We start from the raw sequence: 13995 nt of genomic DNA, 5'->3' as shown, positions 1-13995 counted from the left end.
ATACTTACTGGTCCTCACCAGGAACCTCAGAGTCAATACTCTCCAGAACTCTCCTGAGCCTTCAAACCAGTGAAGTAACGTGAATCGACGCGCCCCTGCAAATCCACGCCAGATGGAGAGCTCATCTTTCAAGAATATAAGGTGAGATTGCTGTGAGGGCATTTCGGAGGTGATTAGTTGGGGAGGACTGTGGGGGTGCCATCACTTGAATCCACAAGTGGCTAAATCCAACTCTCCACTTGCAGGAGAATATTTCTACGGGTTAAGCAGACAGGATTAGGAGGGCAGATCCAGTCAGTCATCGCTGCACTACGCATCACGTGGGTGGAGACCGCAGCTGTCCGGGTCCGATCGACGCCCCTGTGGGAGCCAGGTGAGCGTAACAGGTCATGAAAATAAAACAGTTCGCAACACTTTTAAAAGACCAAAACAAGTTAAAGAAGGCAAAGTCTACTGTAGAGCCAAAGTTCATAGGCCAGGCCCACTTTAAATGGAGCAATATCAAATGTTTCCAAGATCACACAGTTGAGAAATGCATTCAAGTCTTTGTAAAAATGTTCAAAAGAGGTTGGGTTGATTCAAAAGGTAAAGTTAGAAGGTCTGGGGGCCAACCCAGTTGGAAAGCCAAGGATTTAAGGGTCACCTTCAGCAAACCGTAGAAAGGGAGGCCAGGTGGAACACAGTACCTTTAAAGTTGAGGAAGCTCCAGCTGTGGCAGTTGTTCCTGGCAGCGGGTGCAGTTCGTGGTTTCGATCAGGGAAAGAGATGATCTTGTCGAGGAGGAATCTTGGAGTCGTTGCACTGCCCAGGGAAGAGACCAGCCACGGAGTTCGTTCGGTGAAAAAAGGTGCGTTCCTGTTATTCGCGGTCACAGTGGGGAAGCTTGGCTATCCAGCCGCCGGGGTGCTTGGCACGGGCGATTCGACCAAAAGACGTCCTGGAAGGCAAAATGGCGAACTGGTTTATCCCACCAGCTCAGAGGAAGAAGACTCTTTCAGCAGAAGATCTTCTCTTGTCGTCGGGAAAGTGGTGAGGTCGTTGCAGCAGGTCTCCACCAGTGGTGTCGTCGTTGCAGATGGCTCAGCTTCTCCCCTCTTCGGATTTCTTAGGTTCTGTGACGACTTCTGAAGTTCCAGTCCCAAAAGCCTTGCTTTTATGCAGAAAAACCTCAATTCAACAGCCTAGCTTTCACTCATACATGCTAAGTGGTGAGCCGGGCGGCTCACCACTGGGCCAATCAGAACAGAGTGCGACTTGAGTTGCTAAGGCAATGCAGTCCAGGGTGCCAATTCCCCCACCCACACATCCTGTGGAACCCACACAGAGTGGCACCAGTTGGAGGGCTTTTGTGGAGAAGCCCGCCAAAAAGTGGAACAAAGGGCCACGGACACGAACGCCATTTTAGAAAAGAGTTCTGGCAAAAAGACCCAACCGGTGATTTTATATTAAATAAATAAACCAGCGGTATCTTTAACATTGCACCAAAAAGTGGTGCGTTTAAAATCAATGGGAAAATCCCATAGGAAATATTCTGGTGGAATATTTTGCGTGGTAACCACTGCCACCAGCCAGAAACTCGACAAGGGGGGACTGGACAGTGCCCCCTTGGAAACAGACCCAGGGGCAATCGAATTAACCCCTTCAATACTTCCACAATATGATGGTTTGTACTGGTTCTGTTCACAATTTTGGACTAGTAAAGTCAATGGTGACTTTACATGCCTTGGAGACAGTTGTCAGTCCCAGGGTATGGAGTCTATGTTTGGGGGTCACTATGACACCCCTGAGGGTGCTGTGTAACGCATACACTAAAACAGATGATACCCTATGGAGTAAAAAGACCCCATAGCCCATAAGCACACAAAAGTCAAAGACATACCTCAAATCATGCCTAAGAGTGGGAGGAAAAGAGTCTCTCAGCAGGAGAAAAAAACAAACCCCAAAAATCCAGCAAAGCTGCTGGGGGACTCACTAGGTTTGGGAAATTAGCCTTATAAGAGAATTCTCCCTAACATGGACTCTGTCTGGGAGGGTTAAGCAGCACACTACAGAAAGGTGTTTTATCTGTGCAGCCAACCAATATGAGTCTGACAATAAAGAGGAATGATGTTCAGAGGCCGCACAAGGCCAACGCGCCACCACAACAGGCACGAAGAACAGGATTTGCAAAGCGTTAAGAACACGCCAGGTGCAGGCTCAAGGAACCAGAACGTCGGCTGCACAGGAAATATCCTTAACACGGCAGGGGTATTCGCCAATGATTGCCCAAATGGAGAACATGCGGGCATATCTCGGACGGAGGGTTTTGAATATTTTGCATTTCTGTTTGACTGACGTGCACAATGCAGGAGACTTGCTGACCACATGTTTAGTAGCAGTGCCTACGCCTGCGTCAATTTTAGACCGATTTTTTTTTTTTAGCTTTGCACAATGATTCTTTAATGGAGGATTCCAATGTGCGGCAATGATGATTGATAATTTCATGATTTAGCATTTATATAGTGCTACAAACCCTCAGGTATCTGAGCGCTTCTTATTACCCACGGTGTGTGGTGCTTATTTATCAACCTCGGAAGGATGAAAGGCTGAGTTTGGCCCTGCCAGGATTCAAACCTGCGTCAGCAGGCTCGGCACGGATGTCAAAGGCAGCGCTCTTTTCGCTGTGCTATCGGACCGGCAGTGCTGTGCGATCGCACCGGCAGTATTCTCGACCTAAAAATATTTTGTTTTCTCCAAGAAACCAACCAAAAATGGTGAAACCTTACTCGGATAGTAACTTATAATGACACACAAGGCAATGTTTGCTATTGCATGACCTGTGAACTAAAAGGGGTTGGCAAATGTCAACAGCTGAAGGTAACCAAAGAGAAAAAGCAAGCTGTGTTTGAGAAGCAGTTGTGTTCACGCGCTCCAAGCACATGAACCAATGTGAACAACACCATCTTGTGTAATCATACAGTTGAAGTTACTAGTCATTTAAACCATGTGAAACCTCCGACAGGATGGCTTTTTTCATGTGGCAACACCATATACACATACATTCCAGCTAACATTTCTGGAGGACCATGTGCCATTACACGGCTTGGATTAATGATGTTTCCTTTGCAACCAGCATTACATTGAACGAGAAGATCAACTTTAGAATCTGTAGGGCTATCCCCAGACTGTGATTCAAATGTGCGCCTGTTGTCAGAATCGGATCTTTAATTAAATTAGCATGTTTAGTGATAAAAGGACTCCACCATACCTCATGCTTTAGAGGAACTGCTTTTAGATAGCCAGAAAGGCAGACTTGCAAAATCATGCTGCTATTGATTATTTGTTGCTGAAACATAACCTGGGCTGCAACACATTGAAGGTATGTGCTGTTTAAATTTAAGTGACCATTCCCAGTCTATTGAAAATCACATTCAAAGTTTGAAAGACTTAATGGTACAGGTAACACAATACCATACCGGGAATTGGTGGGACTGGTTATTTTCCAGGATTCCAGATATTGGAGGTACTCTCCGTTACGCGTTTTCTTGTATTTGTGTGATTGTTGTCATTATATATTTCTGCTGTTGTATTCAGTGTATTCCTAACTTAGTTATGATGTTTCTTCGGTTTCCGAAGCAGACCTTGGTGACACTGATTTATGGAAGGCAAATGTTCAAAGGTGGATTGTAATGCTTTGGACTAAAACATGTTGCTGGTGCGCTTGAAAGCCATAATGGACATTTGCTCCAGGCCTCAGTGAAATCTGCACTTGATGTGAACTTTTCTGCCGATAAACAGGTTATCAACATAGCTCGTATTATTCCATTGGTAAACATGTTTTCAATGTTATTCATTGCTTATGATAGTCTGCATTGCTTGTACAAGGACACCTCGGATAGAATGTGCGCAAATATGTTAGAATAAGCCAGTGGAGGCTGGTACCTGATAAAGTTACCATGGACATGGTCAAAACTGAGTGTGAGTTATGGAGTTGATTTCATGTTCTCTTGAGAAAGGGAAGAGTTCTGCTCCTTGAAGGTTACCATGGGTCACTCTTGCCGACGAGTTGGAACTCAGAGCCATAAGATTCTAGGTGGTGCCAGCCCGCATTTGCGGAAGGCTTAAAACAGGGGGCAACGGGGGCGATGGCTCCTCGGTGAGCTCCGTGATTCCTTCCAGCCCTGAGGCCCATATTTCCCCTTGGAAGTATCGACACCCCTACTAAAGCGACCCAAACAACCATGAATATCTAAGGAATCTAAAGATGCTGAAATGAAGCTGTGAAATATACCGGGAGAAAAGTTTGAGGCAGTCTTCAGTCGCGCTCTGCTTCGGATTCGTGCCAAAATGGCGGCCGCCACTTATCCAGTGGGGGAGGAGTACAAGGATGTATGCCACAACTACAGAATTCCATGCAGCATTTAAGCAATGTCACCCCAATCCTCTGAAGGAGAAGTACGGAGCAGTGCACCGAAAACCTAATAGCCCATTGAGCACTTGGGACGCATCGACATACTTGCGCCGTGGCAGAGATTGTGAGCGTCCGCGGCTCGCTGCCCCTCTCTTCCCCGACCAGCGCCGGCAGGGCCCTGACTGCAGCAGCGTGGAAGCAGTTCACCTGGACGATCTGCTGGCGAGCTCCGGGAAGAGGCCGTCGTGCGGACGGACAAGAGAGTGAATGCTGCTGGAGGCGGTGCGGACAAGACGGCAGCCGCAGCTGAAGACAGCCCGGAGCCCAGCGAGTACATAACGAGCCTTGGAGAGGGCGGAGGCGCGGACACTGGTGAGTGTGGCGACCGCGGCAGAGGCGTTGCAGAGAGCCCCAGGCACAGGGGATAGCGGGTGCATTGGATCCCACTCCCCGGAGCTGGAGACAGGAGGGGGGGCAGTGAAGTTAAACGCAGGCGCTTGAGGATGAAATTCGGTTGGAGGGGGCTGAGGAGTAGGTGGGAGAATACCCCGAGAACTGAGGGAGATCCCTGGCTGCCGCACAAGCTAAGAGCCCTATACTTGGAGGAAGACACCCACCTTGATTAAGGAACGCAGTGCCCCTGCAAGGGTGCTGCAGGATATGCTTGCAGGCGCTAAAGGAAAATCTGAGGCAACAGGATGCATCCAAGCAGGAAGAGGGGAGGACAAGTAACTAAACCCACGGCAGCTGGCCAGCGACAATATTAGTACGCAGAGTTTCCCCCCTAAAGAATTGAAGGAGACCCTATACCGCAACAAGGGAAGTGAGAGCCCATAGAGCATACGATAAGAATAAGCAGAAGATTAGAGTCCTAGAAGGGCCTACGTACACATCTCACAAGCCTTATGACCACAACGCAAGGTGGCATCAGCTACCACATCTGGGAACCAGTGAAGAGCTTCAAAGGGCAAGGAACCTGGAAAGCTTTATTGTAACCAGGCTCCAGGTTTAAGCTAGTTCCGGGTCCAGCAAACATGTGTAAGCAGGGGCAGAAGCAGAAAGGCGCATCTTCTGGCGATATCAAGGCACTCATGCAAGCTGCAGACACCCAGAAACGAAGTCTGCAACAGACTACCGCTCAGGTACATTCTCCTACTCAAGGAGATAAACTGATACAAGAGGACCCACCTCTACGCAAGTCTGACCTGCTGGAGATGTTACAGGAGATTAAAAAAGACATTAGGGAGAGCGCCTCTGACCTGGCCAAGTCAATAGCAGACCTCAATAAAGGAATCACAGCAGTAGATAAGCGGATTGATGAAGCAGAAACAACATTAGCGGAGCAAGGAGATGAACAAGATGTGCTGTCCAGAAGAGATCAGGAACTGGTGCAAAAGCTCGACCGAGTCCAGAGCAAACAAGAGGAAAATAGATCAAAATGCAATAACATACGAATTCGAGGCTTGCCCAAATCAATTCCAGATTCTGAGCTTCAACGCACAGTAATTGAATTATTTCAACAGATACTGGGCCCGGAAGACGAGAGAGACATAGTTCTGGATAGAACCCACAGGGTCTATTCCACCTATCAAATCAACAGAAATTTGGCCCCAGATGTGTTGACCGGAGTACATTTGTATCAACTAAAAGAAGACATCATGAAGGCAAGCTCGTAAGACAGACTCTATCGATTCCAATCAATAACCATTCAGCTCTATCAGGACCTAGCGCAAGCCACACTACAGAAGATGAAACTGTTGTGGGTGGTAACGGATTGGTTAAGAAATAAGGCAATCCAATATCGATGGATCTTTCCGATGGACTCCGTTTCGAATGGAAAGGACAGCGATACACGGTCACGAAGGAAGAAGAGTTGGAGGAACTCATGAGAGACATGGAAGGGAACGAAAGCACTACCGAAAGAAAGTCTCAGTCGGAACACTCTAAAGAAAGCGGGTCCCGGGAGAGAGAACAATGGAAACCAGCACAATCTCGCCTATAAGGTCATATTAAAGAACATAAGGAGACAAACCCGGTATGATGATTCCATACAAAGGGGATACAGTGCTGCTTGTAAGTTATGAATTCTGGGTGCCAATTATTATTTGGGAAGAGAGGGCCTGCACGGCGACCCTTTAGAGGTAATAACCGAGAAGAGGGCAGATTGACTCTCACTAAAGGGCCTTTCTATTGAGGGCAAGAGGACCGGTGCAGAGATGGGGACAGATTGGGGGGGGGATGGGAGAGGGCTGGAAGGGTAACATGGAACCCTTTGTTCCTCGGAAAGTTAACTCCTGGTAAATTTGTTGTGACAACTTATTTTATTTCTTACCGTTGCAAAGTTTTGAGAAGTTGGGATACAGGGGGGGAGCAATTCTATATAAAACACAACTTATGGTTGAGGACAAAAACAAATGCAGTGCCCAAAGGTTATTGTGGAAAGGAAACGGACTAACAATATGATGCTTAACCCCAAACATGGCTGATCTAACATTCGTTACGCTAACACTCTAGAGCTAAACTCCCCTATAAAAAGAAGATCAATTATGAGACGGCTGGGGGAATTGAAAGCTTCAGTGGTGTGGGTGCAGGAAACCCACTTGCTCCCGGAAGATGAACATAGGTTGAGGCACAGAGCCTTCCCAACGCAGTTCTTGGCCTCGAGTGGGACGAAAAAGAGAGGGGTGGGAATTCTCATAGCTAAAGGAGTCCATTTTGAGAAGCAGTTTGTTAAGAGACCCGGAAGGGAGATATCTAATCTTGGGGGGAACTCTAATGAACCAACAATTGACCATGGTGGTGATTTATGCTCCTAATGAAAAGCAGGATCGGTTTCTGATGGAGCTTCTCCCAAAAGTAGCAGAGTGGGGAAGAGGGCAAATCCTTGTAGGGGGAGATTTTAACTGCGTTATGGACCCCTCAATGCATAAAACTCTCCCAGCAACATCCAGCGACAATGTGAACAGACGAGCTTTGGCTCAATTCCTCAGAGACCTACGGTTAATTGAAACCTGGCGCTTCTTTCGTCCTCAGGAGAAAGTTTACATCTTTTACTCAGCAGTACATAAAGTGTTCTCCCGGATCGACATGATCCTAATTTCCGATACGGCTATCCCACAGGTCACAGGGTTATAAATAGGGGTGCGATGTATATCAGATCATGCACCGGTCTCTTTGACCATGGAAATGCTGCACCCGAAGACACAAACTCTCAAACCATGGCGACTAAATGAACTGCTATTGAAAGATCTAGCTTTGAGAACGGACATTAAGCAGGTGTTAAGGAATTATTTCATGGAAAACACTACGCCAGGGATTGACCAGGGGATAATATGGGATGCTAGCAAAGCAGTAGTTCAAGGGGAATTTATTGCACATACAGTGAAATTCCTAAAGAGAAAAGAAATAGAAGCAAGAACTAGAAACTAAAGTGAAGACGGCAGAAGCACAATATAAAGACAAAAAATCCCAAAGAGCTTGGCGAGAACGCAAACAAACTACAGCTGCATTAGAGGCTCACTATGCGAACGAATCCGCACAACTCGTCCTAAAAACAAAACAAATGTACTATATAAAAGGGGACAAAGCCAATCGGCTACTAGCAGCCAAATTGAAAAAGCATAAGGGATACGAGCAAAACAAGGCATCCTGGGGGTGTACACGGGGACCTGTGGAACTCAGATAATAGCTTTATATGCATGCGGTGTCCTTCTTTTTCTAGAAGACATAGAGCATTCACTCCCCCACAGAATCGCAATGCTAAAGAAATTTACGGAAGTCTCAGGGTTCCATATTAACTACCCTAAATCTAGCGCACTCAACATCACAAAAAACCCTGAGCGGGTGGCAGGGTGGGAGGGGAAATAGCCGAAATGGAGTCAAGTACCCATAGCCTACTTAGGCATAAACCTAACACCTTCCTACAGGAAGCTCTATGGGGCAAATATCCCGAGATTATTGACAACCTTGACAGAAGATCTGAAAAGATGGGATATGCAGGAGCTGTCATGGTCAGCACGGATAGCTGCAGTTAGGATGTCCCTACTTCCTAGATTCTTATATATAATGGGTGCGCTCCCACTGAAAATCCCACCCCCAGCAATCCAGAATCTATAAAAGAAAGTTATAGCCTTCATTTGGAAATTAAAGCAGCCAAGAATCCCCCAAAAAGTCCTTTTCCGAACACAAGCTATGGGAGGGCTGGGAGTGCCGGAATTTCGTAGATATCTTTGGGCAGCGCAGGTGGCGCCCATGTTACAATGGTCCCCAAGAGAGAATCAGAATTGATGGGTAAACCTCGAAAAAGAATCAACAAGGACCCCGTTGGAAAGCCTGGGGGTTTTGTGCCCGAGACATAGGGAGAATGGGGGCACACTATTGGAAACAACAAAAGCTACTTTGTGGGTATTGGGACAAAGCCCTACGGAATAGGAAGCTACAACTGGGGGGGGGCACTTACACCTATGGCCAATAACCCAGACTTCTCTCCAGGTGTACAACCACACTTCTGGTCCCGTTGGGATGGAGGGGAGAATCTTACCTTAAGAGAATTCTACACAGACTGGGTACCCCTAACATTTGAAGGATGTAAAGAAAATTTCTTGGTCCCTGAAACTAAACGATATGACTATATTCAAATTAGTATATTCACACAAATACTAAGGTGAAAGAGGGAGCATCTCGCCAACCTATAGGGCTGGAACTCAACATACAAGAAGGGATACCCGAAAAAGGCATATCGCAAATATACTGCCTGCTCTGTGGAGCTGATCTAGAAGAAACACTCCCTTATATGAGGAAATGGGAGGAGGAGGTGGGCAAGCCTATTCCTATAGAGACATGTGGGCAAATATGGCATTGTGCAGCGAAGAGCTCTAAATGTGCCTCAATCAAAGAAGCGGCATTCAAACTGAGCCTTAGGCGGCATTCAAACTGTGCCTTAGGTGGTACATGACCCCACAGCGAATACACTCTATCAAAGCTAGTTACTGCTCCTTGTGCTGGCAAGGCTGTGGAGAGGTGGGAGACATGATTCACATGTGGTGGTCCTGCCCTCGGGCACAGACATATTGGAAGGAAATCCTGAGTCATATCAAGGAAATAACGAAAGTACAGCTCCCCATGGACCCAGTGGTAATATTATTAGGGGCAGCAATCGAGAATATTTACGCCAACACCGGAAACAATGCCATGCTCATTACCCACATGTTGAGCGCAGCGAGGATTAACTTGGCACACATGTGGAAAAATAAACAAGGCCCAGTAGAAGCCATGTGGTGGGTCAAATTATGGGGAATCCTGGCCCTAGAAAAGGTAACAGCCTTGGCATACGGCTCATATCCGAAATATTTGAATACATGGATGCCCCTTCACAAATTCACTAGAGACAAAGAACAAATGTACTTTAAACCTAAACTATTACGTAAAATTCTCCATAATATGATCAAGAAGACTAAAGCGAATCATCCCAAGGATAAGAACTGCATAGAGACACAAATGGACATGTTTTATATTAACTGAACCGATCCTTACTAATATGAGAACAAGCAGGAGGAGGGAGGGGGGAGGGAATATTTGTTGGCTGTTAACTGTTAATTGTTAATTAATTATTATGTTCAAGAACTCAACAGAACAAGTAATAGCATGAGAATGTAAGAAAACGGGGAACGGAAGGAACAATACCATGTTTTCACTCTATCTGTATGATTGTAATCAGAGCTCTTGAAATAAAATACAAAATAAAGTTTGTAAAAAAAAAAACAAAGGGCAACAAGGCAGTCGGGTAGAAAGCTTTGCTGGGAGGATGGAACCAGGCCTGTTGAAGCCGCAATCTCTCTACCTGACTGTTTGGGAGCTTTTCAGTGAATTCTGGTGAGATGAGGGTGTACCTTGCTGCTGTATCAACGGTGATATATTTTTTACATATTTCTTTTATTCATTTATTATTCCTGCTGCATATATTCATTTATGTATGCTTTTGATGAATAAAGAGGCCGTAGAAGAGCCATTTTACAGCCTAGTTGAATGTTTGTGTGAATAATTGCCCTCCAGAGTCCAATGTTTTCATTCAGTGTACTGGGGAGAAAGCAGAAATATATCTGTGTGCTATTTCAAATCAAAACACTCATCTAGTCAGAGCGAAGGCCACTGCAGTTGCTTTTCAGCGACACATGCCTTGGGACATCATTAGTAAGGCTGCAACTTGGTCTACTGCATCAGCCTGCTGTAGGAATTATTGTCTTCTCTTTGGCTCTAAGGAACACTCGGTGTTTGGACAAGTAGTTATCAGAAACTTACTTGCATAAATAATCGCTGTACCACCACCCTACCTGGTTATTTGTATTGGAATCGCCAATACAAATGTGGGGTAAAGGGGACGGGTTGTACGAATAAGAACAATTACTCACTGTAGTGGCTATTATACTCCTAGTCCTAAATTCCCTTTCCTCCATACGCTCCTCATATAAAATTTGCGTAAGCAGAGCAGTCATTCCCAATTCGATGGGGAAGTGCTATTTCTGCAGTGCAAAAGGCTTTGGTCCCGTCCCTTGCGGTGGAGGGAGTGGACGCCAATGCAAGTATGGATTAAAGGGGACTACGGAGTAGGACTACAGTAGTCACTATGGTGAGTGATCTGTCCACTGTAGTGTGCAGAACAGTTTAACAGGGTGGCGCAGAGGGAGTTCTGTGAAGTTGCAGCCAAAGGGGTAAATCAAGTAGTCATTGGAGAGCATATAACAGAGGCACTGCCAGCCCTACAGATAAGGGGTGTATCAGTCTGTTTTACTAACTAATAATAGGCAAATACCCCCCAAAAATGTATAGCAGCTTGCATAAATATATATTCTTATTCTTATTATGAGGTCGGTATTATGAGGTCGGCGGTAACCTGCTGGTGCGACTGGCGGGTTGCCGCTGACCCCATAACACCGGATCCGCCCCAGGCTTCTCGGTGCGACTGCGACATTACAAGTCCCGGCGGAGAGGGAAGTCAGGTGACAGATCTTATAAGTTCCCATTCCCATGGAGTCCAATGGACTCCATGGGAATGGGAACTCGGAAGCACCATTGCTGACGGTGCAGGTGCTTCCATGGCAACTCTGCTGCCAGGGCCTCTGCGCCCAGCAGGATGAGACCTCGTAGTGTGGCGGTCCGGCAGCAAGGGTGCCCTTGTGTCCAGACCGCCACACTTGTAATGAGGCCAAGTGTAATTATAGACTGCACACACGATTCATGTTTGTAGGAAATGGCTTTACTTCATAATTTGAAATGACAAACCTTGAAAAATAGTTCACTTCATTGCATTCCACAGCCTTCATCATTTATGTTTTAAAAAATGGTATATACTCAATGTGGAAAGCTGATGCCCAGTGCATAGTAAAGCTATGGTACTTCTTCGGAGCCCTGTGTCGCTCGCTATCTACCCTGAATAAATAAGTCTTTTTAATGGTCCAGTTCACAAGATAAAAAAAATAAATTATGAATAAATGTAGTGCAATCAAAGGTATACATGGCCACTAATGTTAAATCACATCTGCTGTTATCAACAGGTTTGCTTTCAGAGTCTTTATACTTGTGACTTTTAAGTTTCAGCCTGCAGTGCGTTGACAGTGGCGCTTTAAATGGGTAAAACACTGAACTGTGGTGCAATGTCCTAGGCGCGTTTATATTCAGATAAACATTTGGTTCTCATAAAGTTTGCTTCCTGAGCCTTCTTTCACCAACCGCAAACTACACACTTCTAAATCTAGGCAGGTGGAGTATGCCTTTTATATTCTGATTATCTGTCCTTGAGTTTGAATAGGGGTATGTAATTCAACGTTCACAGATGGTCTTACATTCTGAGTAGAGAGAAATGGTGCCAACTTACATCTTCTCAAGTCCATCAGCCAATATACCTACAGCAGAAGCAGTGGTTGCATTGCAATGTTTTTCGACTATGAACATATGAAAGAATTGCTGCAGCTAGAATTGTCCCCTTTACTGGAACTCTTAATGCAGATATTTATGAAATGTTAATTATAAGTGCATACTTTAAAGCATTGTTTGTTGGCGTGGACCTTGATTAATGGGATTTATTTGTATATGATACCCTTATGACCTTAAGTTCTCTGACAGATCTCTGCCTGTAAATTATGATGCATGTAAGTATCTGCTGGTGTCTGTAATTAAATGCAGCAGTCATTTGATATCATATTTCCATGGTTCTCAGGAGTCCTTTTTTGGCTCTGTTTAAATAAGAATTAAATTTAAGGTTATTGATGAAAAAAATCAGCATCCAATATGAGGTGAAAAAACATAGGTATTGCACGTTTCTTTTAGGCCCAACCCACCAAACACAGAGGTAGCAATACCCTGTGACTGAAGGTATTTCACTTTTGTAGAAATTGCCAGTTACTTGGAATTAGAGTAATCATTCTTCCATTTTGCCCTTCTTTGTCTTCTCCTGCTGCGCTGGCCCCTTACTTATCTTTTTCTTTCCCAACAGCATTTGTCAAATCGTCGTAATAACCGGAAGTGTGGTGAATGTGAAGCTTGTCTGCAGAAGGTGGACTGTGGCAGGTGTGACTTTTGCCGGGATAAGCCCAAATTTGGTGGGCGAAACCTAAAGCGTCAGAAATGCCGGTGGAGGCAGTGCCTGCGCTATGCCATGGTTGGTCTCTCCTGTTTTTGATAATTTCTCGTGTCCATGCTTAAAATCTGTACTGCAGAGTTTCATTTGTCGGCTTAAAATCTGCTTTATTTCTTCAAATCCAAAATATAGTCCATAGTAACACGTAAGGTTGTTCAGAAAAGGCCACATCTGCTTAATGTTCAAATTTAAGTTGCTTATCGAAATGTTGAGAAAATTCAAAATCTACCTCAAAATGTAGTACCGTAAGTCATACAAATTGTTGAATGTATTATGGAGAGTCATTTGTGACGTGCAAGGGATAATACCATTGCTAATCAATAGAACCTAATAAAGGATGTTAGTTGCTGCTGGTAGTCTAGAAGAGCCTGGTTAGCTATGCACCAACATCTGTCAGGAGCATTGGTGGACTGGCGTACAGAGAACTCTGGAGATTTCACAGTGGGCCTCGTTTGTGTTGGTACTCAGATTTCCTGTTCCTCTTTCCCTGCATCCCATGCACCACACCCTCGTCCTTACATATCTCCTCCCCGCCCACATCCTTTTGAAGTAAATCATTTGTTTTAAAGCTAGACAGATGTGCTTTAAAGTTAAATATTTGTTGGTTTTTTTCAAATGTTCTCGTGGGAGAATCCTTTAGCCTGTATTTTGAGGGGTTGAGCTTGCTCGCATAGGTTTGAACAATATTTCCTGGGCCACTTTTGGCTCTCAATACACCCCTGATCCAGAACTACTTGTAAACCTATAGTCATGACATTACATCTGAGTATGTGCTTGTTTGCAAAGTAGCATTAGGACACATCTAGAAGAAAAGAATAATGAGCCACACATAATGGACACAGTTATATTTTGCATCTCATGTGGAAGTTAGATTTGCTGCATGCTGCGTACTAGCTCCTTGTTCCACAGAGGTGGGTACTGCTTACTGGGTTGTGCCTGAACCCATAAGCTGCTTTTAGTACCTGCTCATCAA

The 13995-nt window shown here is 45.2% G+C and overlaps 1 protein-coding gene across 10 annotated transcripts in view; it reads left to right on the top strand.

The window, feature by feature from the left end:
* LOC138569465 (uncharacterized) overlaps positions 1 to 13995 on the top strand; it is a 2298575-nt gene that overhangs the window by 1715463 nt on the left and 569117 nt on the right. For all 10 annotated transcript variants that reach the window (XM_069647455.1, XM_069647449.1, XM_069647446.1 and 7 more), the window contains one exon: positions 12879 to 13043. In XM_069647455.1, coding sequence (XP_069503556.1) covers positions 12879 to 13043 — 165 coding nt within the window. The remainder of the gene's footprint in view (positions 1 to 12878; positions 13044 to 13995) is intronic.

The sequence above is a fragment of the Ambystoma mexicanum genome, chromosome 2q (genome assembly GCF_040938575.1).
Source record: "Ambystoma mexicanum isolate Mex_15411 chromosome 2q, UKY_AmexF1_1, whole genome shotgun sequence".
In the NCBI taxonomy this organism is placed as follows: Eukaryota; Metazoa; Chordata; class Amphibia; order Caudata; family Ambystomatidae; genus Ambystoma; species Ambystoma mexicanum.
The sequence above is the reverse complement of the archived record's forward strand: the minus strand, read 5'-3'. Positions and strand labels throughout refer to the sequence as shown.